Source organism: Solanum stenotomum, chromosome 2, assembly GCF_019186545.1.
Source record: "Solanum stenotomum isolate F172 chromosome 2, ASM1918654v1, whole genome shotgun sequence".
In the NCBI taxonomy this organism is placed as follows: domain Eukaryota; kingdom Viridiplantae; phylum Streptophyta; class Magnoliopsida; order Solanales; family Solanaceae; genus Solanum; species Solanum stenotomum.
Window position 1 is genome coordinate 4,983,053 of NC_064283.1, and position 27,241 is coordinate 5,010,293.

Consider the following 27,241-nt stretch of genomic DNA (forward strand, 5'->3'; position numbering starts at 1 on the left):
GGACTTGGCATTTTATATGGTAACCACGGACATACTCACATTGAGTGCTTTGCTGATGCTGATTGGGCTGGATGTAAAACCAATAGACGATCTACTACTGGTTATTGTGTCTTTGTTGGTGGTAATTTGGTGTCATGGAGAAGTAAGAAACAAGGTGTTGTATCGCGATCCAGTGCAGAATCTGAATATAGAGCTATGGCGCAATCCACATGTGAGATCATGTGGATACATCACATATTGACAGAAATTGGAATGAGACATTCTACACCAGCAAAACTCTGGTGTGATAATCAAGCTGCTCTTCATATTGCCTCAAATCCTGTGTATCACGAAAGAACAAAGCATATCGAGGTAGATTGTCACTTTATTCGTGAGAAGATCCAAGATAACTTGATTTCCACCGGTTATGTAAAGACAGGAGAGCAACTAGCTGATTTGTTCACAAAGGCGTTAAATGGAGCTCGAGTTAATTATCTTTGTGACAAGCTGGGCATGATCAACATCTATGCTCCAGCTTGAGGGGGAGTGTTATAGAATATAATAGGTGTAAATATTATATTCTCCATATAATATAAGTTACAACCACCAAACTTTTCCAAGAGATTTCTTTTGAGAAGTACAATATGTAGAATGAAATTCAAAGTGATTTTTAACTGACTGAAACATGTTCTTTCGCATATTTTCACATCACTTAGGTGCAAGTCCTATTTCTTTGATTTTATTCTTGAAACATGCAAGTCAGGGGTTTGAGCTGTGGAAGCGGCCACTAATGTTTGCATTAAGATTGGTTGTCTACATCTTTCCGGGCCCTGATAACATGGGATGCTTTGTGCACTGGGATTCCCTTATATGCTTGAAACCTGGTTTGGATTGAAGAATGTTTGGTGAATAGAGCTAGTGAACACTAAATCGAGCAAGTTTGGTCCTAACTTGCCTGTACTGTCATCAAGACCTATATCGCCCTGGAAATTTTCATCATGCCTCTAGGAAACACTCTCATGTTGCAATTCCCTATGCTTAATGCAGGATAGACATACCCATATCCACTCCAATGGGGGGATTCCTACATTCAAAGTTGGAGATGCTTTTCCCAGGATGATCGCTTCTTTTGTTGCTTCTGTGGAGGTCTGTTCTTTGATCCCTTGCTTATTTGTTGGCTATTGATATATAACACAGTTCGCATCTCTAGTGTTGCTTAAAAAGTAGGCTGCAAGAAATAAGTTTTAAATTGTTTTTCGTACTCTGGTCTTTCATTTTCATAGTGAAATCTAGTTGTGAATTATATTCAAATCCTTTTGTTGTGCAATCAGCTGGTGTATTTCTTGCATCAGCAAGATACGGAAGCAGCTGTGTTGCATCAGTGACACCTTCTTTCATTAGCCAGGGTGTTGGCTGACTGGTGAGATCAAATGTTCTTTTCTATCCTCTTTCTATCCACCTTTATTTACCTCTTGAACTTTATCTCTTGGCAGGGGATAGGGACTTTGCTAAATGCCTTTTTCGGGGGTGTCGCTGGTTGCACTGCTACAATGTGACAGTTTCTGATCTCTACAATGCTCTTTTATTCTAAAGTTAGTCCTACTAATGACTTGGGTACGAATAGCTACAAGTACACTCGTCCATGCTTGACTTTCATGTGACATACCATTAATTAAATATGGTTGACATAGAAAATCAGCTAAGCTAGATAATGCTGGTGTCTGGGCAATAAGAGGTGCAAGCCGAAGAGTTGTGCATAATAACTGCTGCTTTTATGTTTTTCTTCTCCATCTTAGGTATGTTGGTGCTAATGTATTGATTCATGGACTATTATCTATTAGTTGATGGAAAAAGAACTGACCAATTGTATTTCTACAAAAAATTATACTCTAATTCTCTGTTTGCTAGCTAATGCTACTGAATTGATTTAATTCGTGACATGCTTTGTTGTTAGTCAGGAAAATTTGGAGCAATCTTTGCTTCAATACCTGCATCAATCATGACTGCAATATACTGCATCTTCTTTAGAACAAACTTCATATTGGAGTTGGTCCTCTTCATACACATTCAAGATGGGTAATCTCAACATTTCATCCACTAAACTCTGTTATTTTTAGAAAATAAACTTGCACTGATATTGCTCTTTTTGAAGTGCAGTTCAATGACACAGTGTATGCCATCTTCATGTCACACGCCACGATAGCTGCTGCAGTTGCTGAATTTATGAATTGGACTCTTCCATTTAGTAACGATGAAGCTCGAAAAGACAATAGATCGCTTTGATGGGACAAGTTTGTGGTATATACTAGAAGGTATGAGTTTTGTAAACTACCATGCCAACTTAATAGGTTCTTCCCACCTTATTAGTAAAAAAGAAATGGGATCACTGTTTTGTAAGGGTGTTCTTTCCTTCATAAACAAACAATATGCTTTCTGTCGTGTAAAATTTGCTCACTCGAATTCATCTTTGTTTTGTTCTTTTATTTGTTTAGAACAGGGCGGACCCACGTGTAATTACACTATATATATAAGGTGAATTTTCTGGATTTATGTGGATATATATATTTTGAACCCCCTCAATGACAAAGTGAAAGAGATAGCCCAGCGGCAGCTCCCTTCAAAATTAAGCGTGACGTCCAGGGTTTGAGTCCCTGGGTTAGCATTTTATTTTTTACTTTTTAGTTTCAGTTTTTTTTTTTTATTAGTTCCAGTTCCGATTTTCACGTTTTTTTAGTTTTTTTTTTAATAAAACGTGCTAAAGTGTGGTGTTAAACCCAAAATAATTCAAGGGTCCCATACCACCATTCCTAAAGCCTAATAACTTTTCACTTCCCAAATTCCTAAATCACTTCCTTAGTTCTTCCCCAACACTCAAAAGTCAAATATTAAAACCATCTCAAATGAGTTGCGAAGTCGAATGAATGAAGACTTCTCGAGTGGTTGCATGGTTCCTTTTCTGGAGAAGGATGTGTTTAATGATGTTTCAACGGATGATATTATTTAGTCTGTTCAAGCAATGAAACCTCGTCGAATAGTATTGTAAATGTGCTTGAGAAGTATTAGCACTGACCTCTTTTTGGAGTTTGTAGTTAGCACTTTAGTCCTAGAGTGAGATGTTATGAAGTGCTAATTTTTTTGTTCTAGTTAGCTCCATTTTTTGCTCTACTTAGCATCCTAGTTCTAGATTGACATATTGTAAAGGGCTAACTTTTTGTTTCACTGTAATCACTCATGTTAGTTTCAGGTTTCTTGTAACGAAACTAACTTTTTGAACCTATAAAATATATACTACTTCATTGAAATTTTGTTTTGTTGGCTTATTTACACGTCTATACTTTTATTTTTCGAATCCCCTGAACGAAAATCCTGGGTCCGCCACTTTAGAATACCGTATGTCACTTTGTTGATGTCCTATAAATGCTGCTACTATGAATGTCAGGTGTATCTGCAACGAATCCTCAAATATCCCTCTCAAAGCTGATTTACTTTATTACAGCTAAAATTATCTTACGTAATAAATGAAACAAAGACAAAATCATCCTATTGAGCCACTTGGCTAGAGAAAGGAGGACAAAATAGTTTTATTATGAATAGTTTGCAAAATTGATGGCTATAATGCATGCATGTGCCCTATAACTTGGCCTTAACTGAAACCTATGCCTTTCAACTTGAGTGTGCACAAGTAGATATTTATGTACTACATGACATAAGTACCCATAGACACCACATAGTACTTGTGCACACCCAATGACAAGTTAAAAAGCATGTTTATGTATTATGTTAGTGATTATCGAAGAGTATTTTTATGCCAAAATTCCCAAAAACAGACAGAGACAAAATTTTCTATCGAAGATGCAACAGTTACTTGGCAAAATGATAATCAAAGAGTATTTTTATGCCAAAAACAGACGGACAAAATTATTGGGTAAATTTCATAACTAGTCATTAAACTTTTTTATCTTAAATAAAAAATCAAAAGTTTATTTTGTCTGTACAAAAATCACTGTACTCTATCCTCACCTCCATCATTTTTTCCTCAAATCTATGAAAACGATTCTGATTGATGAAAGGTTCTTTTGGTTTCAAATCCTTTATTTGGTTGAATTTGTTCATTGCAATTTGTACCCTGCGCCTCACACAAGATCATCTCTTCAATAAGGTGAACCAAGAGTTAGTACAAGCAATTTCTTTTAGACTAGTTGGAATATTAGAAATTGTCATTATATAACTTTGGTATGAAAATGAGATTTGCAATAAATTTTGATTTTTGTATTGTGATGTTAAGGTAAAATGGATTGTCATAATGTCACCACTCACCAGCTTCTTGGTTTAGGTCACCCACTTTGCCCTTTTTTGCTTGGCTCTAATTCATGATAATGATTGCTTATCATCATATATCATATATCATATATCATATATATTATATTAAAAGTGGGAAGCTTCCAACTTCAAAGTTGGATTACCATTTTATCCCTATTCTAAATAAAATATCTAATTAATTAAATATTAAATAATATCATATATATTATAGTACTAAATACTTAAAGTGGAAGGTGTTAAGTCCAAAATTGAATCAACTTTTAAATGAGAAAGACATTAAGAAAAGATGATAATAAATATCATGGTTTCAAAACCCTTCATTTCTAAAATTAAATTTTAAACTCTTATCTTTTCATTTTCTCATATTGAATTAAAAAAAACGTTGGTCTTGCAAACTTATAAATTAAGACATTGGACAATATGAGATAAATCATAAGAAATAGTAGTGCTCAATTGTTAATTTCAAACTTTCTTCTTTTATTTGATTCCTTCTTCTAAGTTGCTCGGACTCTTTACTTTTGGTGCAGCACCCGTGTCGACACGACGTGGTGTGGGATCCTTGTCCGATTTGGTCAACGGATTTTGGGTACTTTGCCAAAAACGATGGGGAAAGTTTGGACAATTTTAATGATTCCTATAATCAATACAAAAACTAAGGTGAAATTGAAGAAAATGGAATACCTTTTATATAGAAATTTCTATGTCACTCCTTTTCATTTAATCTCCTTCCATGTTTCTCCTCAAGTTCTCCATATAATATCTTATAATTTAGATTTTATAACTCCGTTTTTAGATATTTTAATTATTTTTAGGCGAATCCCCGCACCCATATCCGTGCATGGATCCATATTGCCGAATTTTAAAAATTAGATCATGAAGGATTCGACCTCTAGATCCGCACCCGTATCGGACACCCGCATCCGAGTCCGAACAACTTAGTCCTCCTTCATCTATGTATTATCACAATTAATTATATTTATGTTTTTCATTTTTATCCTCTCTCAAATTTCATGACAAAATATAATTATGATTATATGTGAGAAGTCTGATGATTCATTATAATTGTTTGGTAAGAATCTCTTCTTTCTTTACAACAGTTTTTAGATTGCATAATATCAATTTCTAAACTCTGAAAATTTATTGATTATGTGGAAGATGTGATGAATACATTATTGTTTGGGACAAACGTGCAACGCATGTTCCCAAAGACTAGTTTTGAAATAATAAGTCGAATAAGTTTATTTTGTCTGTACAAAAATCACGGTACTCAATCCTCACTTCTATCATTTTTTCCTCAAATCTATGTAAACGTTTCTGATTGATGAAAGGTTCTTTTGGTTTCAAATTCTTCATTTGGTTGAATTTTTTCATTGCGATTTGTACCCTTCGCCTCACACAAGATCAGCTCTTCAATATGGCGAACCAAGAAGTTAGTACAAGCAATTTATTTTAGACTAGTTGGAATATTAGAAATTGTCTTCATACAACTTTTGTATGAACATGAGATTTGCAATAAATTTTGAATTTTGTATTGTGATGTTAAGGTAAAATGGATTGTCATATTGTTTCCAGTTCCTTGTTTTAGGTCACCCCTTTTTTGCTTGGCTCTAATTCATGATAATGATTGCTAACGGACATAAACAAATTAAAATTCCATTTTAATATCCCATACTTGTCTTTAAAAACTTAGTGAAATGCATAGAAACTCTTCAGGGGAACTTTTTAAATTAAGTATGAAAATAACAGCTTGATAGTTGATAGCCTTGACTTTCATAGCCAATTGGAAATTTCTAACTCTTATTCAACGTTTAAAGTTGTATTTAAACTGTGATGCTATTGAGCTATAATACTACTTGTTTGTGTGTAATCATATTGTCAAGTAAAGCAGTTAATCTTAATTACGGTGAAAAACTAGCCTCAAGATCATCAGGATGGCTGGTGCAGTTGTGTCCTATGCAATTCGTAAACTGGATGATTTTCTCATAGAGGAAGTTTCCCTGCGCCAAAATGTGAGAGAGAATGTTATTTGGCTGAGAAATGAACTGTCTTTCATGCAAGCTTTCCTCAAAGATGCCGAAAAAAAGCAAGCACAAGATAACCTCGTGCAGCAATGGGTAATGGAAATCACTTCTGTTGCCAATGAAGCTGTGGCCATCTTAGAAACACAGTTTGGATGCGGCAAAAGATGGTGATCCTACTGTTGGATTCGTTGATCGTCTCAAGGCTTGTTCTTGCATCATTCAGAAACAGGCCAAATTCCACAACATTGGGAAGATCATCCAGTCCCTCAAGGAAAGAGTCATGGATATCTCTCGAAAACGAGGTACCTATGGTATAACTAACAACGCTGGAGAAGGGCCAAGTAATAGGCCAAACAATCAGTCTTCCATGTTAATAAGAACATTGAGGAGAGCAGTGTCCTATGCAGATGAAGATCAACTCTTTGTTGGCTTTCAAGAGGTCTTTCAAAGACTACTTGATGAACTTCTCAAAAAGGAGCCTCGGCGAAATGTCATTTCAATTTATGGCATGGGTGGGTTGGGCAAGACCACGCTTGCGAGAAACCTATATAACTCCCCAAGTCTAATAACTACCTTCCACACTCGTGCCTGGATATGTGTCTCTCAACAGTATAGCACCCCAGATCTCCTTCGGAGTATCATAAAATCTATTCAAGGTTGCAGTGAAGAAATGCTAAAAATGCTGAAGGAGATGACGGAGAGAGATCTAGAAACTCACCTCCGTAATCTATTGAAAGAGCGCAAATACCTTGTGGTGGTTGATGATGTATGGCATCGAGAAGCCTGGGAGAGCCTGAAAAGAGCCTTACCGGATAACAAAAATGGCAGTAGAGTTATCCTAACGACACGAAAGGAGGACGTGGCTGAAAGAGTCGATGACAAAGGTTTCTCCCATAAACTTCGATTTCTAAATAATGAAGAAAGTTGGGACCTTTTATGCAAGAAACTACATCCAGAGAATAAGATGGTTGGTGCTTACTTGTTCTCCCCATCAATGGAAAGGCTAGCTATGGAAATGNGAGTCGATGGCAAAGGTTTCTCCCATAAACTTCGTTTTCTAAGTAAAGAAGAAAGTTGGGACCTTTTATGCAAGAAACTACATCCAGAGAATACGATGGTTGGTGCTGACTTGTTCTCCCCATCAATGGAAAGTCTAGCAAAGGAAATGGTGGAGAAGTGCAGAGGCTTACCACTTGCCATTGTGGTACTAGGTGGGTTACTTTCCTACAGAAAGGGGGTGGACGGATGGCAAAAGGTGAAGACACATCTTTGGCAGCATATGAAGAATGACTCTGTTGAGATCACTCACATCCTATCATTGAGTTACAATGATTTGTCATTTGAGCTCAAGCAATGTTTTCTATACATTGGCATTTTCCAAGAAGATCATGTGATTAGCGCTGAAAAGTTGATGCATCTGTGGCTGGCAGAGGGATTCATACCAAGAATTGGAGAAGAACATATGGAGGATATTGCTGAAAATTTCCTACATGAGCTAATAAGTCGAAACTTGATTCAAGTGATGGAGACATTCTTTGATAAAATTCTTACATGTAAGATACACGACCTTCTTCGGGATCTTGCCATACAAAAGTCCATGGAGGTTAACTTGTATGACATTTATGATCCAATAGTAAACTCGGTCACTCCATTTCGTCTCCGACATGCTATTCATGCGCAAACTCAAAGGTATCTTTCACTTGATTTTTCTAAATTGAAGGTTAGATCAATATTATTCTTTGAAAAGGAAATTAAGTTCTTGGACCACAGTAAAATGTCAATGATATTCTGTACGATGTTCCCACATCTATATGTGCTGGACTTAGTGAACATCCATTTTGATGGGAATGCACTACCTGATGCTATAGGTAATTTGGTACACCTCAAGTTCTTAGGCTTGCGTAATACCAATCTATTCAAACTCCCACCATCTATTGGCAAACTAAAATGCCTACAAACACTGGAAGCATCGATAGTTGACAATGACTCATGCAAACTACCTCCTCAGGTATCCCAGCTCACAAATTTGAGACATTTAGTTGTTCGATATGAGGATCCTTTGCAAGTTGACAGGCTAACAAATCTACAAACTCTTAAATATATTTGTTGTGATCAGTGGAAAGATACTGATGCTTCTAGTTTAGTCAACCTTCAAGAATTGGGCATGGAAAAAATTAAGAAATCTTTCTCCCTAAAATCCATTGGCAGTCTGAAAAGCCTCACCACCTTGTTTCTAGTTTGCCAATATGGTGAAACTTTTCCTCCCTTTAAACCTCTTTCTTCTTGTGAAAACCTTCAGAGATTGTGGTTATCAGGGGGAATAGAAGAACTAGCAGATTTAGAGAAGCTACCTAAATCCATCACTGTGTTAGTCCTAGAGCGTGCAGTACTCAAGGAAGATCCAATGCCAATTCTGGGAGAGTTTCCAAACCTAAAGCATCTTGAGTTATCATGGGCTTACAAGGGAAAGGACATTACTTGCAAAAGCAACAGTTTTGGTCAGCTGGAGACCCTTACACTTGGTAATCTTGAAAATCTAGTAAGCTGGCGTCTTCACACAACTGCTATGAGTGTGATTAAAAGTTTGAGTATATTTTGGTGTCCGAATCTGAAGAAAATTCCAGAAAGAATGGAACATATTGCAGTGATTGATGATAATCAAAGCCAAAGGGAGTACTATCATCGGTTCCCAAATTAACTAGTTAGGAACTTACTGCATGTCTGAAGCTTTTGAGGTGAGTAAATTCCATACTTACTTTACATTTGTTCATTATTTTTCTGTTATCTTATCCACTTACTTAATGCTTCGTCTGTCCTAAATTGGTACATATTAATAGCCTCCTCTGCTTATTCAATTGTGTGTGTTTAGTTTCAGACAGAGTCTAAATCATAATTTTTTTTAAATCAGATTTTAGAAATCGTAATATTAATTAACAAATTTTATAGAAGACAATAATGTCTGATTCTGGAAGACGTGAAAAATGTACCGGTCAAAGACGATAATATATCATCTTAGGAGCCGACTATAAATTTAGCTATGGATTTTCTTGATGAGATATTTATGTTTTGAGTATTGTTCAGTTGGTTCTATTGCTGAAATAAGTCCACTATATGTCAGTCTCTGGCCCCTAATTGGATCGTGACACCAAGTTTATAATTTTCTACTAATCCAATCCACATTGACTATCGAAATTCTTAAAATGTAACGGAATGCGTAGTTAAAATGATTCAAGGTTGGTTGTTATTTGTTATCCTGCTAATGTATCCATCTATAACTATAAATTTTCTAGAATAGAGTGCTTAGTGAAGTAGTTCTTCATGATCAAATGTTTCTGATGTATCCCATGGAGTAAGGTTTATACTTGATAAACATAGCTTTTTCACTCAAAAAACTCAGGATAGACTGTATCATTTGTGTGTGATGTTCTTTTTTTCTTTAATTATGTCCAGAGGAGGGTTAAGAAAAAACAAATCTTGTTCGATTTATAGATTTTTCATATGTCATGTCGAGAAAAGCATTTTGATATCATCTCTCTTTGTTAACCTCATTGATGGATGTATCTTTAGCATTTAGATTTCATTGTTTAGGGTGCTAGGATGTATGGCCTGAGCAACTAAAAGTGCATCAGATGTGACATAGATAGTCTCAGGGATATTGAGCATGATCATGCAGTTCTACTTATATTTGTAGAAAAACGAAGTCTTTTCTCTTTCTCAAATTGATTTCCTGAATGTACTTATATTATTGCATTGTCTACCGACATATATCTTATGTGATCGGTTTGCAGTTTCTTCTCTATTCCAATTGTATTGTTTTTTGCAGTATCTTGACCTGGAGTGTCTCATACAAGAATGCAATCGATGTGAATTGACACTCTGATAGCTCTGGACTCATTGTTGTATGATAATTCTCTTGACCACCAAGCTTCTCCAAGATATTTCTTTTGATAAGTTCAATATGTAGAATGAAATTCGAAGTGATTTTTAACTGACTGAGACATGTTCTTTCACATTTTTTTGTATCCCTTGGGTGCAATTCCTGTTTCTTTGATTATATTCTTGAAACCTGCAAGTCACAGTTTTGAGCCGTGGAAGTGGCCACTAATGCTTGCATTAGGGATTTTCTACATCTTCCCAGGACCCTGCTAACATGGGATGTTTTTTGCACCAGGCTGCACTTATATGCTTGAAACCTGATTTGGATTGAAGAATGTTTGGTGTATAGAGATAGTGAACACTAAATTGAACATGCTTTACCCAGGATGATCGCTTCTTTTGTTGCTTCTGTGGAGGTCTGTTCTCTGATCCCTTACTTATTTGTTGGCAATTGATATGTAACACAGTCCCCATATTAAAAAGTAGACTGCAAGAAATAAATTCTTAATTGTTTTTTGTACTCTGATCTTTCATTTTCATAGTGAAATCTAGTTTTGAATTCAATTTGAATCCTTTTGTTGTGCAGTCAACTGGTTTATTGCTTGCATCAGCAAGATATGGAAGCGGCAGCACTGCACAAGTAACGCCTTCTTTCATTAGCTGGGGTGTTGGCTGACTGGTGAGATCAAATGTTATCTTCTATCCTCTTTGTATCAACCTTTATTTACCTCCTGAACTTTAACTCTTGGCAGGGGACAGGGATTTCGCTAAATGCTCTTTTTGGGGGTGTGGCTGGTTGCACTGCTACAATGTGACAGTCTCTGATCTCTACAATGCTCCTTTATTCTAAATTTCGTCCTAGGGTACCAATTCTACAAATATACTCGTCTATGCTCGACTTTCATGTGACATACCATTAATTAAATGTGGTTGACATAGAAAATCGGCTAAGCTAAAACTTTACAGGGATAATGCTGGTCTCTGGGCAATGACAAGAGTTGGAAGCCGAAGAGTCGTGCAAATATCTGCTGCTTTTATGTTTTTTCTTCTCCGTCCTAGGTATGCTAGTGCTGATGTATTGATTCATGGACAAGAATTTATTAGTTGATGGAAAAAAGACTGACCAATTCATGTATTTCTACCTAAATTATACTCTATTTCTATGTATGCTAGCTAATGCTAATGAATTGATTTAAGTCGTGACATGCTTTATTGTTGGTCAGGATAATTTGGAGCAATACCTGCATCAATCATGGCTGCAATATACTGCATCTTCTTTAGAACAAACTTCATATTGGAACTGGTCCTCTTCATACACATTCTAGATGGGTAATCTCAACATTCATTGACTAAACTCTGTTACTTTTAAGGATTATCATTACAAAACAACCTCATAACAATGTTTGTTTTCTTGAAATGCAGTTTAATGACGCAATATCTGTCATCTTCACATCACACGCCACGATAGCTGCTGCAGTTGCTGTATTTTTGGATAGGACTCTTCCATTTAGTAACAATGAAGCTCGAAAAGACAATGGCTCGCATTGGTGGGACAAGTTTGTGGTATATACTAAAGATGTTAGAAGTGATGAGTTTTATACATTGCCATGCCAACTTAATAGATGATTCTTCCCACATTATTAGTCAAAAATAAATGTCATCACTGTTTTGTAAGGGGCTTGTTTCCTTCATAAACTCGCTCAAGTTCTACCAAGTTTTGTTCTTTTATTCCTTTAGAATAGCATATGTCATTCTGTTGACGATCCCAGAAATCTTGCTATTATTGAATGTCAGGTGATCTGCAATGGATCCTCATATGTCCTTGTTAGATTCCCCCTACCCTAGTGCTCCTAACTTTTTTACTTTCTTGTTGACATGAACTCACAAACTTATGATCCGAGTCTGATGGTGCTTAACCCCCCTCTTGTCCATCCATGTAGAAGATGATTCATATTTCATTGTATTACCACAAAAAATGTCTTATGCCAAAAACGACATAGCTACAAAATTATGCTTCTTGAGCCACTTGGCATACTTTTTTTTTAACTTGGCTAATGATTCAAATAAGATTTCTATGCCAAAACAGAGAAACAACGCCATGAAACATGCATAATTACAGGTGAATTTATCGATTGATGAATGGTTTTGAATATCAAAAGGAGTGAATAAGAAATGAAGCATTTTTGTGACTTTTTCAAAGAAAGTGACTCTTTTGATTAAGACTAAATAAACACATGTTCATACTCCCTATGTGGGCTATAAATAAAGGATTTCTCTCATTTTTCAACTAAGAATTTTCTAGGTTTTACCCTCTTCTTTGCTTAAAAAGTCGAGATTGATTCCAACCGTTGAGTGGGGTGGGGTCGAATTTTAGTGGAATTTGAGTTACTCTGATTAACTAAATCATAATATGGATATTTGAGGGGAATAATTTTATTAAGAACTCACTGTGAATTCAGTGGAACTTGATTTTTCGTTCTTTCATCTAGGTTTATTATTACTATTATTTTTAAATAGTATTTACTGTTCATGAGATTTAATCTACCTAACAAATGGTTGTTTGAGTTTCAATTTCTATTCCATTCCGTGAGTAAAAAATGGTGAAATTGTTTAGCCCATATATTTGATTGCGATTTGAACTTGTCCTTATTCTACTTTTGTGTGACACATGGAATTTTCAATATATTTTGTTTTTATATTGGGATATTTAACGTGTAGACACCAATAATTCAAAGGGTAAGATCAAAGAGATTGTCATATTGTGGACAGCAACTTGTTTTCCTTCCATGTTTTAACTACCTACTTTGCCTTTTTCTGCTTGGGTCATTATCTTATTTATGAACAAAAACTAGGGTTTATTAGAAACATCGTTCTCTACCTCTAAGGTAGGGACCCCACTTTGTGAGACTACACTGAATATGTCGTCGTTTTTTAACATAAACTTATCAAACTCTATATCGGATGAAAAAGGGATGAGTGGTCTCCTTGTAGGGCTTTGGGCAATCCTTCCCTCGTGAACTAACTTTTGGTACTGATGTCCACGCACCAGGCAATGAATTGCATAGCAAGCCTTCAGACTATCTTTCTAAAACTGCTGCTAAGAATTGAGTATGAAAAGAACAACTTGATAGTTGATAGTCTTGACTTTCATAGCTAGTTGGAAATTTCCGACTCTTTTTCAAGGTTTAAATTGGTATGAAAATGTGACACGCAATAGAGCTATAATACTACTCCTTGTGTATCATCATATTGTCAAGTATAGCAATTTATCCTTATTACAGTGAAAATCTAGCCTCAATATCATCAGGATGGTTGATGCAGTTGTGTCCTATGCAGTTAAAAAACTGGGGGATTTCCTCGTAGAGGAAGTATCCCTGCGTCAAAGTCTGAAACAGAACTTTCTTTGGCTGAGAAATGAACTGTCTTTCATGCAAGCTTTCCTCAAAGTTGCCGAAAAACAGCAAGCAGAAAATTACCTGGTGCAGCAATGGGTATTTGAAATCACTTCTGTTGCTAATGAAGCTGTGACCATCTTAGAAGCATACAGTTTGGATGCGGCAAAATATGGCAATCATGCTTCTAGATTCGTTCATCGTCTTAAGGCTTGTGCTTGCATCTGTAAGAAGGAGGCCAAATTCCACAACATTGGGAAGAACATCCAGTCCCTCAAGGAAAGAGTCATGGATATCTCTCGGAAACGAGATACCTATGACATTACTCAGATCAATAATAATGCTGGAGAAGGGTCAAGTAATAGGCCAAACGATTCGTCTTTCACGTTAGTAAGAACGTTGAGGAGAGCAGTGTCCTATGCAGATGAAGATCAACTCTTTGTTGGATTTCAAGAGGTCTTTCAAAGACTACTTGATGAACTTCTCATAAAGGAGTCTCGCCGAAAAGTCCTTTCAATATATGGTATGGGTGGGTTGGGCAAGACCACTCTCGCAAGAAACCTGTAAAACTCCCCAAGTCTAATCACTACCTTTCGAACTCGTGCTTGGATATGCATGTCTCAACAGTATAGTACCCAAGATCTCCTTCGGAGTATCATAAAATCTATTGAAGGTTGCAGTCAAGAAATGCTAAAAATGCTGAAGGAGATGCCAGAGAGAGATCTAGAAACTCACCTCCGTAATTTATTGAAAGACTGCAAATACCTCGTGGTGGTTGATGATGTATGGCATCGAGAAGCTTGGGAGAGCCTTAAAAGAGCCTTACCGGATAACAAAAATGGCAGTAGAGTTATCCTAACAACACGAAAGGAGGACGTGGCTGAAAGAGTCGATGACAAAGGTTTCTCCCATAAACTTCGTTTTCTAAATAAAGAAGAAAGTTGGGACCTTTTATGCAAGAAACTATGTCCAGAGAATAAGATGATTGGTGCTGACTTGTTCTCCCCATCAATGGAAAGGCTAGCTATGGAAATGGTGGACAAGTGCAGAGGATTACCACTTGCTATTGTGGTACTAGGTGGGATACTTTCCTACAGAAAAGGGGTGGATGAATGGCAAAAGGTGAAGACACACCTTTGGCAGCATATGAAGAATGACTCTGTTGAGATAACTCACATCCTATCATTGAGCTACAATGATTTGTCATTTGAGCTTAAGCAATGCTTTTTATACATTGGCATTTTCCAAGAAGATCATGTGATCGACACTGAAAAGTTGATGTATTTGTGGCTGGCAGAGGGATTCATACCAAGAATTAGAGAAGAACATATGGAGGATATTGCAGAAAACTTCCTACATGAGCTAATAAGTCGAAGCTTGTTTCAAGTAGCGGAGACATTCTTCAATAAAATTCTTACATGTAGGATACACGACCTACTTCGAGATCTTGCTGTACAAAAAGCCATGGAGGTTAACTTGTTTGACATTTATGATCCAAGAGTAAACTCAGTCACTCCACTTCGTCACCGACATGCTATTTATGCCGAAACTCAAAGATATCTTTCAATTGATTTTTCAGAATTGAAGGTAAGGTCGATGTTGTTTTTTGATAAAGAATTTATGAACTTGGGCTATATTAAAAAGTTCATGACATTCTGTAAGACATTCCCGCATCTATATGTGTTGGACTTGGAGAACATCCGATTTTATGGTGGTGAATTACCTGATGCTATAGGCAATTTGGTACACCTCAAGTTCTTAGGCTTTTCTAATACCAGTATTTCCAAACTCCCACCTTCTATAGGCAAACTAAAAGGTCTACAAACGCTGGACGCGTTGACAGTTGACCATTGCTCTTGCGAACTACCTCCTCAGGTTACCCAGCTCACTAATTTGAGACATTTAATTACTCGATATGAGGTTCCCTTGCAAGTTGACAAGCTGACAAATCTACGAACTCTTAAATATATTCGTTGTGATCAGTGGAAAGATACTGATGCTGCTGGTTTAATCAACCTCCAAGAATTGGGCATGGAAAGAATTAGGAAATCTTATTCCCTAAAATCCATTGGCAGCCTGAAAAGCCTCTCCACCTTGTTTCTAGTTTGCCAATATGGTGAAACTTTTCCTCCCCTTGAACCACTTTCTTCTTGTGAAAACCTATACAGATTGTTTTTATCAGGTGGAATAGAAGAACTAGCAGATTTAAACAAGCTGCCAAAATCCATCACTGTGTTAGTCCTACAGTCTGCAGGACTCGAGGAAGATCCAATGCCAATTATGGGGAAATTTCCAAACTTAAAGCATCTCGAGTTGTCAAGGGCTTACAAGGGGAAAAAAATTACTTGCAAGTGCAACAGTTTTGGTCAACTGGAGACCCTTAGACTTGGTAATCTTGAAAATCTAGATAGCTGGCATCTTGACACAACTGCAATGAGTCCGATTAAAAGTTTGAGTATATTTGAATGTCCGGAGCTGAAGAAAATTCCAGAACGAATGGAACATGTTGTGGTACATGAGAATAATCAAAGGCGAAGGGACTACTATTATAGGTTCCCAATTAACTAGTTAGGAACTTTTTGCATGCTTGAAACTTTTGAGGTGAGTCAATTCCCATCCTTATTTTACACTTCTTCTTTATTTTCCATTTTTTATTAACTTATTCTTTATCTGTCCTAAATTGGTAGTACTAATTAATCCTCCTGTGCTTATCCAATTGTGCAAGTCAACGGGTTCAATTTTCAGAGCGAAACTAAATTAAATTAGAAATTGTAGTATATACTTACGAATTGATAAAAGACAAACAGGCAGAGATATCAAATGTGATTTTACATATGTCAGAAGTATGTTGTTTTGTGTATATGAGCTATGACTTTGAGACATATGTTTTAGAAATGACTTTGAATTTGACTTTTACTGTGTGTAAAAGTTTTGCTGAATAGAAATACTTCACGATTTCCAAATTACTGAGTCAGTTAATTCATTCCTCTTACTGACTTCTGTGCAGGTATAAGAGATAAGTTTGAGCTGAAGAGTTAATTAGTATGCAGTTTCAGTTTGAGATATAGTTTCTTTGAGCCCAACAATTAGTGTCTCTTGTCTGCCTCTCGTATTGTATCTCTGCTTTCCAAGAGACACTTTCCGTTACTTCATTGTACGTTTGTGTTCCCGTTATATAATCGTTCCAATTGGATCAAATGTATTAGATATGGTTGTCATCTAACAGACGAGTTACTTTCCTGCTACCTTCATGTATCTGAGGTTTGGATATATGTCCTTTCTATAACTATACATTTTCTAGAATTGGTGCGTACTGCTTAGTGCACAAGTTCTTCATGATCAATGTTACTGAATGGTAGCCCATGGAGTGAGGTTTCAAATACCTTAGAAACATAGTTTTGTCATTCATAAGATCCAGGAAATATATAGACAGTAACCTTTGAGTGTGGTGTTTTGTTTTAAAATTATGTGCAGAGGATTAAGAAAAGAAAATTGTACTATTGTATAGCTTCTCATATATCTCGTTGAGAAGGCCATTTCATATCATCTCTCTTTGTTGACATCAGTTAATGGATGGATCATTACCAATTAGATATCTACCAACATAACTCAAAGTAAAGAGGACCATATGTGACTCATCTCTATAGCAATTGTATGGTTTCATGCAGCAAACTTGACTCTGGAGTGATGCACACATGAATACAAATTATTCAGATTGTCGCACTGATAGCTCTGGACTCATTGTTAGATCTCCTTGGTGAGCGTTCACTTAAGATTTCCTCTTCAATTACATGTATGATGAGTCCTTCCACAATTTCCATGACTGAAAATTTTTTATTTTTTTTTTCCAAAATACAGTATCTAGAATGAAATTATAAGTGATTCAACTGTCCGAAGCATGTTTTCTTACTTATTTTCACATCACTGGTCAGATGATGCAAAGAGTATTATCTTTCAAATTTTCATCAGGCTTTTTCCAACTTCCTGATTCTGCCAGCAAACAAAAATATCTTTCACATTCCTTGGCATCATCAATCGCACATCACACATGTTAAGAAAGAGATCCCATAGCTGCTTTGTGTAATTACATGCAGAAATAAGTTATGTGCAAATTCCTGAGAGTTTTCACGTAAGAAGCATCTACTGCACAAAGAAATTCTGTGTTAAACATGCATTCCTAGCTGAAAGCTATGTTGCTCGGATTCTTCAAGAATGTCAACAGGTGTGTGTGGAATTCTCCAAAGGTAGAACTTGTCCTTATACAACTTTTCTATGAACAGGGGATTTTCAATGAGTTTTGAATTTTGTTTTGTTCTTATGTTGGGATGTTTAACGTGTAGGCAGCAATAGTACAAAGTGTAAGATAAAAGAAATCATCTTTGTTGGCATACTGTGACCAGCTCCTTGTTTTCCTTCCATGTTTTAAATCACCCACTTTGACTTTTTCTGTTTGGCTCTAATTAATAATGATTGGTTATGGACATTAACTAATTAACCTTCCATTATAATATCCCATAGTTGTCTCTTAAGCAATGCAAAATGCATAGGATCCTCAGAGGATCTTTCTAAAGTTGCCGACTTTTTGTCAGTTTCAGCATTAACTAATTTAAGCAAATAGACTTAGTCTATAGATTACTCTCTACCCAACAAAGGCAAAGGTAAGGTCTATGTACATTCTACCTTCTCCCGACCCCACTTGTGGGATTACACTGGGTATGTTATTGTTGTTGTTGACTTGGTCTATAGATTCTTACGCGCCAAGAATGATTAAGAAGAGAACAACTTGGGAGGTGATAGCCTTGGCTTTCATAACCAGTTGGAATTTTCTGACTCTTCTTCGAGGTTTAATTTTATATTTCAACGGTGACGTCATCAAGCAACCACTGTATTGCAAGAAACACTTCTATAATACTGTATCATTACAGATTGTGTAATCATATTGTCAAGTAACATAATAGTTTTATCCTTGTTGTAGTGGAAAATTCTCTTCAAGATCATCAAGATGGTCGATGCAGTTGTGTCCTATGCAGTTCAAAAACTGGGGGATTTCCTCATAGAAGAAGTTTCCCTACGCCGAAGTCTGAGAGAGAACGGGCTTTGGCTGAGAAATGAACTGTCTTTCATGCAAGCTTTCCTCAAAGATGCTGAAACAAAGCAAGCAGAAGATCACCTGGTGCAGCAATGGGTATTTGAAATCACTTCTGTTGCCAATGAAGCTGTGGCTGTCTTAGAAGCATACAGTCTGGATGCGGCAAAAGATGGTGATCATTCTGCTGGATTCGTTGATCGTCTTAAGGCTTGTGCTTGCATCTGTCAGAAGGAAGCCAAATTTCACTACATTGGGAAGGACATCCGGTCCCTCAAGGAAAGAGTCATGGATATCTCTCGAAAACGAGATACCTATGGTATTACTCACATCAATAATAATGCTGGAGAAGGGCCAAGTAATAGGGAAAACGATCAGTCTTCCACGTTAATAAGAACATTGAGGAGAGCAGTGTCCTATGCAGATGAAGATCAATTCTTTGTTGGATTTCAAGAGGTCTTCCAAAGACTACTTGATGAACTTCTCAAAGAGGAGTCTCGCCAAAATGTCCTTTCAATTTATGGTATGGGTGGGTTGGGCAAGACAACTCTTGCAAGAAACCTATATAACTCCCCAAGTCTACTCAATAAATTTCAGACTCGTGCTTGGATATGCGTCTCTCAACAGTATAGTACCTCAGATCTCCTTCGGAGTATCATAAAATCTATCCAAGGTTGCCATGAAAAAATGCTAAAATTGCTGAAGGAGATGACGGAGACAGATCTAGAAACTCACCTCCGTAATCTATTGAAAGAGCGAAAATACCTTATGGTGGTTGATGATGTATGGCATCGAGAAGCTTGGGAGAGCCTAAAAAGAGCCTTACCGGATAACAACAATGGCAGTAGAGTTATCCTTACAACACGAAAGGAGGACGTGGCTGAAAGAGTTGATGGCAAAGGTTTCTCGCATAAACTTCGTTTTCTAAATAAAGAAGAAAGTTGGGACCTTTTATGCAAGAAACTACATCCAGAGAATAAGATGTCTAGTGCTGACTTGTTTTCCCCATCAATGAAAAGGCTAGCTAAGGAAATGGTGGAGAAGTGCAGAGGCTTACCACTTGCCATTGTGGTACTAGGTGGGCTGCTTTCCTACAGAAAGGGGGTGGATGAATGGCAAAAGGTGAAGTCGCATCTTTGGCAGCATATGAAGAATGACTCTGTTGAGATCTCTCACATCCTATCATTGAGCTACAATGATTTGTCATTTGAGCTCAAGCAATGCTTTCTATACATTGGCAGTTTCCAAGAAGATCATGTGATTGATGCTGAAAAGTTGATGCACCTGTGGCTGGCAGAGGGATTCATACCAAGAATTAGAGAACATATGGAGGATATTGCTGAAAACTTCCTACATGAGCTAATAAGTCGAAGCTTGATTCAAGTTGCGGAGACATTCTTTGATAAAATTCTTACATGTAGGATACACAACCTACTACGGGATCTTGCTGTACAAAAAGCCTTGGAGGTTAACTTGTTTGACATTTATGATCCAAGAGTAAACTTGGTCACCCCATTTCGTCACCGACATGCTATTCACACACAAACTCAAAGGTATCTTTCACTTGATCTTTCTAAATTGAAGGTAAGGTCAATATTGCTCCTTGACAAAAAATTTAAGCACTTGGATGATAAAAAGTTTATAAAGTTATGTACAACGTTCCTGCATTTATATGTGCTGGACTTGCAGAATATCTATATTGTTGGGGATAAACTACCTGATGCTATAGGCAATTTGGTACACCTCAAGTTCTTAGGCTTGTCTAACACCAATCTTTTCAAACTCCCATCTTCCATTGGCAAACTAAAAAACCTACAAACGCTGGAAGCACTGATTGATGACCATTGCTCATGCCAATTACCTCCTCAGATAGCCAAGCTCACAAATTTGAGACATTTAATTACTCGATATGAGGTACCGTTGCAAGTTGACAGGCTGGCAAATCTACGAACTCTTAAATATATTCGTTGTGATCAGTGGAAACATAGTGATGCTTCTCGTTTAGTCAACCTTCAAGAATTGGGCATGGAACATATTATGAAATCTTACTCCCTAAAATCCATTGGGAGCCTAAAAAGCCTCATCACCTTGTTGCTAGTTTGCAGTTATGGTGAAACTTTTCCTCCCCTTGAACCTCTTTCTTCTTGTGAAAACCTTCAGAGATTGTGGTTATCAGGGGGAATAGAAAAATTAGCAAATTTAAACAATCTGCCAAAATCCATCACTGTGTTAGTCCTACAGTCTACACACTCTACAGGACTCGAGGAAGATCCAATGCCAATTCTGGGGAAGTTTCCAAACTTAAGGCATCTCGAGTTATCACGGGCTTACAAGGGAAAGAAAATTACTTGTAACAGCAACAGTTTTGGTCAGCTAGAGACCCTTAGACTTGTTAATCTTGGAAATCTTGAAAGCTGGCATCTTCACACAACTGCTATGAGTGTGCTAAAAAGTTTGAGTATATTTCGGTGTTCGAAGCTGAAGAAAATTCCAGAAAGAATGGAACATATTGCGGTGCTTGATGGTAATCAAAGCAAACTGGCGTACTATTATCGGTTCCCACATTAACTTGTTAGGAACTTGCTGCATGTCTGAAGCTTTTGAGGTGAGTAAATTCCGTACTTATTTTACATTTGTTCATTATTTTTCTTTTATTTTATCCAATGTTTATTAACAACTTACTTGATACTTCTTTTGTCCTAAATTTGTACAAATTAATATTATGCTTGTTCATTTGTGCAAGTCAACTGGTTCAGTTTTCAGATTGAATCTGAATCATATATCTCTTAAAATCAAATTTTCGAAATTGTACTATTAATTTATGAATTTATAGAAGACAATAATGTCTGATTCTGGATGACGTGAAAAATGTACTGGACAAAGATTATAATATATCATGTTAGGAGCAGACAATAGATTTTGCTGTGGATTTCTCTTGATGGGAGATATATGATATAAGTTTTTTATTATTGTTCATCTGGTTCTATTGCTGGAGTAAGCCCACTATAAGTCAGTCTCCGACCCCTAATTGGATCGTGACACCAAGTTTGTCATTCTCTACTAACCCAATCCATATTGACTATCCTAATTCTTAAAATTTAACTGAATGCTAAGTTAAAATTTACCTTAAATGATTCAAAGTTTCGATTTATTTGTGACCTTAGTGAAGCTGTATAGTGGTATTAGGTATTGTTGTCCTCTCACAAGCAAGTAAATTTCCTGCTAATGTATTGGAGGTTTCGATATGCATCCATCTATAACTACACATTTTCTAGAATAGGTGCTTACTGCTTAGTGAAGTAGTTCTTCATGATCAAATGTTTCTGAAATTGTATCCCATGGAGTAAGATAAACATAGCTTTTTCATTCAAAAGATTCAGGATTGACTCTATCATTTCTCTGTGATGTTTTTTTTTCTTTAACCATGTGCAGAGGAGGGTTAACAAAACAAATCTTGTTTATGTATAGCTTTTTCACATGTTGTGTTGAGAAAATCATTTTGATATCATCTCTCTTTGTTAACGTCATGGATGGATGTATCTTTCCCAATTAGACTTTATTGTTTAAGGCGCTGGGACATATATGTCCTGAGCAACTAAAAGTGCATCAAATGTGACATAGATAGTCTCCGGGACTTTGAGTGTGATCATGAAGTTTTTTTTATATTTGCAAAAAAAAAAAACGAAGTCTTTTCTCTTTCTCAAATTAATTTCCTGAATTTACTAATGTTCTTTCAGTATCTACCACTTAGTGGGATTTCACTGGGTATGTTGTTGTTGTTCTTTCAGTATCTACCAACATATATCTTATGTGATCGGTTTGCAGTCTCTTCTCTATTCCAATTGTATGGTTTTATGCAATATTATGACCTGGAGTGTCTCATGCAAGAATGCAATTGATCCAAATTGTCACAGTACTGATAGCTCTGTACTCATTGTTTTATGAGAATTCTCTTGACCGCCAAACTTTTCCAAGAAATTTCTTTTCAGAAATGCAATATGTTGAATGAAATTTGAAGTGATTTTTAACTGGTTGAGACATGTTCTTTCACTTATTTTCGCAACACTTAGGTGCAAGTCCTATTTCTTTGATTATAATCTAGAAACTTGTAGGTCACAGGTTTGAGCCATGGAAGTAGTTTTGGATAGGACCCTTAACGATGAAGCTCATAAAGGCAATGGCACACATTGATGGGACAAGTTTGTGTTACATACTAAAGATGTTAGAAGTGATGAGTTCTATAAATTACCATGCCATCACTTGAACTTTTCCTTTGTTATGTTCTTCATTTTCCTTCATAAAACTATGCTATTTTGTTGCCTTAATTGTCTCTGTCAAAGATAATTAATTGTATTATTGCAAAAACAGTGTCTAAAGCTAAGATCAATCATTAACAGTACAGAGTCTTTTTCATGTTTTGTAACTTCATTCAAAGAATTTGGTTCCATATATTTGGATATATCAATTTCTAGTTCAAATAGAATGTGACCAATTGATGTGATGTTTACTTTATATCTGAAACTAATATTCTTGCATTCAGCTCCTAAAGGTCAGAATGTTATCTACGATAGGACCTCTTTTAACGATCATCATTTATAACAATGTTTCAAGTCTTTTATGAAATTGTTTTTTTCATATTATACTTTATCTCTCTATAACAACAACATACATTGTTATAGAGGTATATCTTTGTAAAATTGTACAAGTACCTCTTTATATAACAATAATATTATAAGGAAAAATTCTTTTGTCAAATTAAATTAAACCAGAACCAAATCAATTGCTCCAATGTAAGCAATGTTTGGACGACATGTCTGTTTGAGTTGTGTGCTTATAGCCAATGGTTTTTTCCTTGAAATGTTGGACCCACTTCAGTACTTTCTCCATTTTGATTATCTTACTTTTTTTTTTAATATGTTATATACAATAATTAACAATTTAATATATTTAAAGATCATATACAAAATTTTGTTTACTCTTCAAATTCCATTTTTGCCACATAAATTGGGACATAGGAAATAACATATATTGTTTGAAAATGATGTAAAATTACTCAAAATCACAATAATTAACAACTTTCAGATATTTCGAAAAACATACAAAATATTTGATGAACTCTCTAAATTTCATTTATATCGTATAAATTGAAAGAACAAGAATAACATACATTAGGCTCGTGCCAGCCCAGACTCCTATGTATGTCTAGGATTGAATATAGGAATCCAAGATATCCAAATATGAGGGCCGAAAGAATACGAATCCAATAATTAATTTGGGGTCATTTAACCTATTCAAAGAATTTTGGTATTTAATATTGAAATTAGTATAAAAGAAAAGGAGTTAAAATGGAAACTTTTTGTTGACATAAGTTACTGAAGCACATGGCTTTGGAACAGCACACGTGTGGCCATCGACTAAACCAAGTCAGCATTCAGTACGATGCTGGTCCACCTCAGTTTTTACAAAAAAAAAAAATAAAAAAAAAATCTAAATTTTAGTAAAAATAAAATAAAAATCGAGGAATTATGAAAATTGAAAAAAATTATATTATGAAATGATTGTGAGATATTTTTATTTTGTTTAGTATAAAAGAATAATTTGAATCGTTACAGTATACTAGATCTACTTCAACTTGTACTATTCTTTACTGGTCCCAACGGTTCAAATTCCGACACTAGAGTTTATAGCCATGTGAGTAGCCAAATGATAAGACAACGGATTTTGGTCCCGTTATCAAATATATAGATTCTAATTTTTGTAAAATAATGTAACAACTCTTCAAGCTATATTTCATTACATAATGAGTATGAGATAGTACAAGATTTTTAGACCTCTCATAAACTGAACTTCGACAGATACCAAATGTCTTTTTAACATTAGACACACATATAACTAGTGACAAATTGTGACTGTTCTAGTAGCAAATTTTTATATAATTAAAAAAAAAAAAGAGTACATGGTAAAGTTCAATAATAATAAGAAGAAATGATAAAGGCATTTTACCCTTTTACTAGCAAAATAGTTAATATAGGTAAAAAAGAAGTTTGTTTATATTAATATTAAGTAGATTGAAAGGATACCTATTAGAAGATTTATGAGTTGTAATTTGAAATATTTTGATGATTAAATAATTTAAGATTTTACTATGAGTGAAATTTTATTTTTAACTGTGGAAGGAAAAGGTTATTGGGATCGCTTTAGTAGATGGATAACTATTGAAAAATATATATTAAAATATGACTTTAGTGTTTTGATGATTTCTACCTACTTATTGACGATAACTTCTGCATTTATTATTATCGTCTTCATTGTTGTTGCTCCAATAGATATTGTTGGTATTGTGAACAAGTTTTAGAGACTCTACTTAAGGGACCAAATGTTGAGTCCCACGTCTGATATTTTTATATGATCTTAAGCAACTTACATCTCGAGTTTGATTTTGCGATTAAGCCAGACTCAAAGTTCATTTTCTTGTTATGATATCAGAGTAAGACCCACACTGTAACATTGTTTATTTGATGTTGGATCCCCATCTTATATTATCTATGCACATTTATTTTTTCCTATTTTTCCCAAAGGACATAATTAAGTAGATTGTTTTGTGCGTAAAATGGTGAATTTTGGCTGTCACAATTCATACTGAGAACGATAGTCCCACCGTCTTGTTAGGTCCACTTCCACAGTTATTGTTCAGATGCCTCTATACTCTTCTACATTTAGACACAAATTGTTAATCCAATTATAGATTATAATTTTATAATAAGTTCCATATGTTTTTTATTTTCTACTAATAAATAATACTAATTAGAAAAATCATATACATGAGTTCATTTTGCTATATACGTATCCAATTCTTGTCCCCTTAATGTCGAGAAATCATTTGGATTTGCATATTCTAGACTTCTAGTATAGTGTTATTGAAATAAATATTCTACGGGAAATCGTCTTTCAAGTACATTGTGCATGTTCATGTATTTAGACAAAGCAAACTCATAACAGAAAATAAAATCAACGTATATTCAATCATTATTTCGAAATCATTTTCTATGTCACTTTTTTATTAATTAATAGATCTTCTAAGAACTCAAACCTCATGATAAGGACAATTTTAATTGAGTTTTAGATATGAATGTTAACATAAATGAATATTATTTTTACTTGTAGAAAAGGGGACTTAATATTTATTTATTTTTCATTCCAAATTATGGTATATGGGAGATTTGACTCACTTGATGTGGACTTTGGTTTTTGTCTTAAGCTAAGCTCTTTGGGTCACCGTTGGGAAAAAAAATGTCTTGTTATGACTTGTTAGAGTGTGACTTTTACAAAGTGAGTTTGAAAATATTGCAAATAATGACAAGTGAGTTGATAAATCTTAACCTTAACCTTTTCCAAGGGACCACATAGGATTGGCAAAGCCAAGTCTTTTTGCTTCATTTGCCCATACTTTTCATCATCACTCTTTGCTGGTTAAAAGTCAATGCAATATAAATTTGATAGCTTTGTAAATCAATCTTAGAACATACTTCCAATTTTTTTTCAACTTCATAAAATTGAAGTTGACTTCATGCTCTTATGGAATAAAATTGGATAAAAGACTAGGTCAAAAAGTTCAAATTATATTCCTCACTTAAAATTGGAGTTGATCGAACTTCACTTCACTTCAAAAGTTAATATATATAAGAGAGGCAGAGTTACAGACCATTTATAAGTTGTCCATAGAGACGGACCCATAATTATAACTCACTTATGTTCTAAGTATTAAATTGATCACTATCTTCGAAAATTATTGGTTCAATATATATATATATATATATATACTATTTGTTGAATTTTTTATTAAACTTTGAACTCATACCTTCCACTGTCGGTCCATACCTCCGTTTCTCGTCAGACTAGGACTATGACGACCATTTTTTCTCGATTAGGCGCACGCTACTCTCATCCATCACATACCTATATTGATTCTAAAAATTAGCTCATGAAGTGAAAAAGTTGAAAATCGGTCTCTCTATTTCTATTTGATGTCTTTGTCTTGTGCTAATTATTAACATATACTTAAATAGCATTTGATCATATATTTTAAAAATAATAAAAATTTATCTTTAAATATTTATTTAGCTATGAAATTTAATATCTTCAAACATTTTCATGTTACCAAAAATTGGCTTTTGGAACTGCCTCACAAAAATATAGTAAATTTTTTCCAAGTAAAATATGCATGTTTCAAACTTCAAAATTCACAACGTTAAAGACTTAAAATTTCAAGTTTTAGGGTGTGTTTGGTATGAAGGAAAACATTTTCCGGAAAATGTTTTCCAATTTTCTCATGTTTGGTTGGGTTAAATGTTTTGGAAAATGTTTTCCAAATCAACTCATTTTCCTCAAATTTAAGGAAAATGACTTCCCTTCAAAACTAAGGAAAACATTTTCCAAAACTCTCTTCCAACTTCCAATTAAAAAAAAAATTGTTAAAAAAATCAATTTATTTTGTCCCTACCCTCAAACCAACCCCCCCCCAAAAAAAAAAAATTTAAAGCTTGTTTTTAAATTCAATTTTTTTACCC

General features: G+C 35.2%; 3 protein-coding genes and 1 long non-coding RNA gene across 4 annotated transcripts; all 4 read left to right on the top strand.

Annotated features, from left to right (window-relative positions):
• Positions 1–6,230: 6,230 nt before the first annotated feature.
• On the top strand, positions 6,231–9,018 carry LOC125854742 (disease resistance protein RPP13-like). The gene is made up of 2 exons (XM_049534319.1): positions 6,231–6,413; positions 6,460–9,018. Exons 1-2 carry the CDS (start codon positions 6,231–6,233, stop codon positions 9,016–9,018), a joined length of 2,742 nt encoding a protein of 913 aa, XP_049390276.1.
• A 1,471-nt stretch (positions 9,019–10,489) lies between these two features.
• On the top strand, positions 10,490–11,997 carry LOC125855587 (uncharacterized). The gene is made up of 6 exons (XR_007445503.1): positions 10,490–10,612; positions 10,783–10,875; positions 10,949–11,059; positions 11,163–11,255; positions 11,420–11,525; positions 11,619–11,997. It is a non-coding gene; the product is annotated as an uncharacterized LOC125855587 (long non-coding RNA).
• Positions 11,998–15,199: 3,202 nt separating this feature from the next.
• LOC125855584 (disease resistance RPP8-like protein 3) lies at positions 15,200–16,747 on the top strand. Its single transcript, XM_049535325.1, has 2 exons — positions 15,200–16,189; positions 16,596–16,747. The coding sequence occupies exon 1, from the start codon at positions 15,209–15,211 to the stop codon at positions 16,154–16,156; it is 948 nt and encodes a 315-aa protein (XP_049391282.1). The 5' UTR covers positions 15,200–15,208; the 3' UTR covers positions 16,157–16,189; positions 16,596–16,747.
• A 1,791-nt stretch (positions 16,748–18,538) lies between these two features.
• Positions 18,539–21,242, top strand: LOC125854745 (disease resistance protein RPP13-like). Its single transcript, XM_049534322.1, has one exon. The coding sequence runs from the start codon at positions 18,591–18,593 to the stop codon at positions 21,240–21,242; it is 2,652 nt and encodes an 883-aa protein (XP_049390279.1). The 5' UTR covers positions 18,539–18,590.
• Positions 21,243–27,241: the final 5,999 nt, after the last annotated feature.

Coding starts and splice junctions, on each gene's coding strand:
- LOC125855584 (XM_049535325.1), top strand. CDS start 15,209: ATGAACTTGGGCTATATTAAAAAGTTCATGACATTCTGTAAGACATTC.
- LOC125854745 (XM_049534322.1), top strand. CDS start 18,591: ATGGTCGATGCAGTTGTGTCCTATGCAGTTCAAAAACTGGGGGATTTC.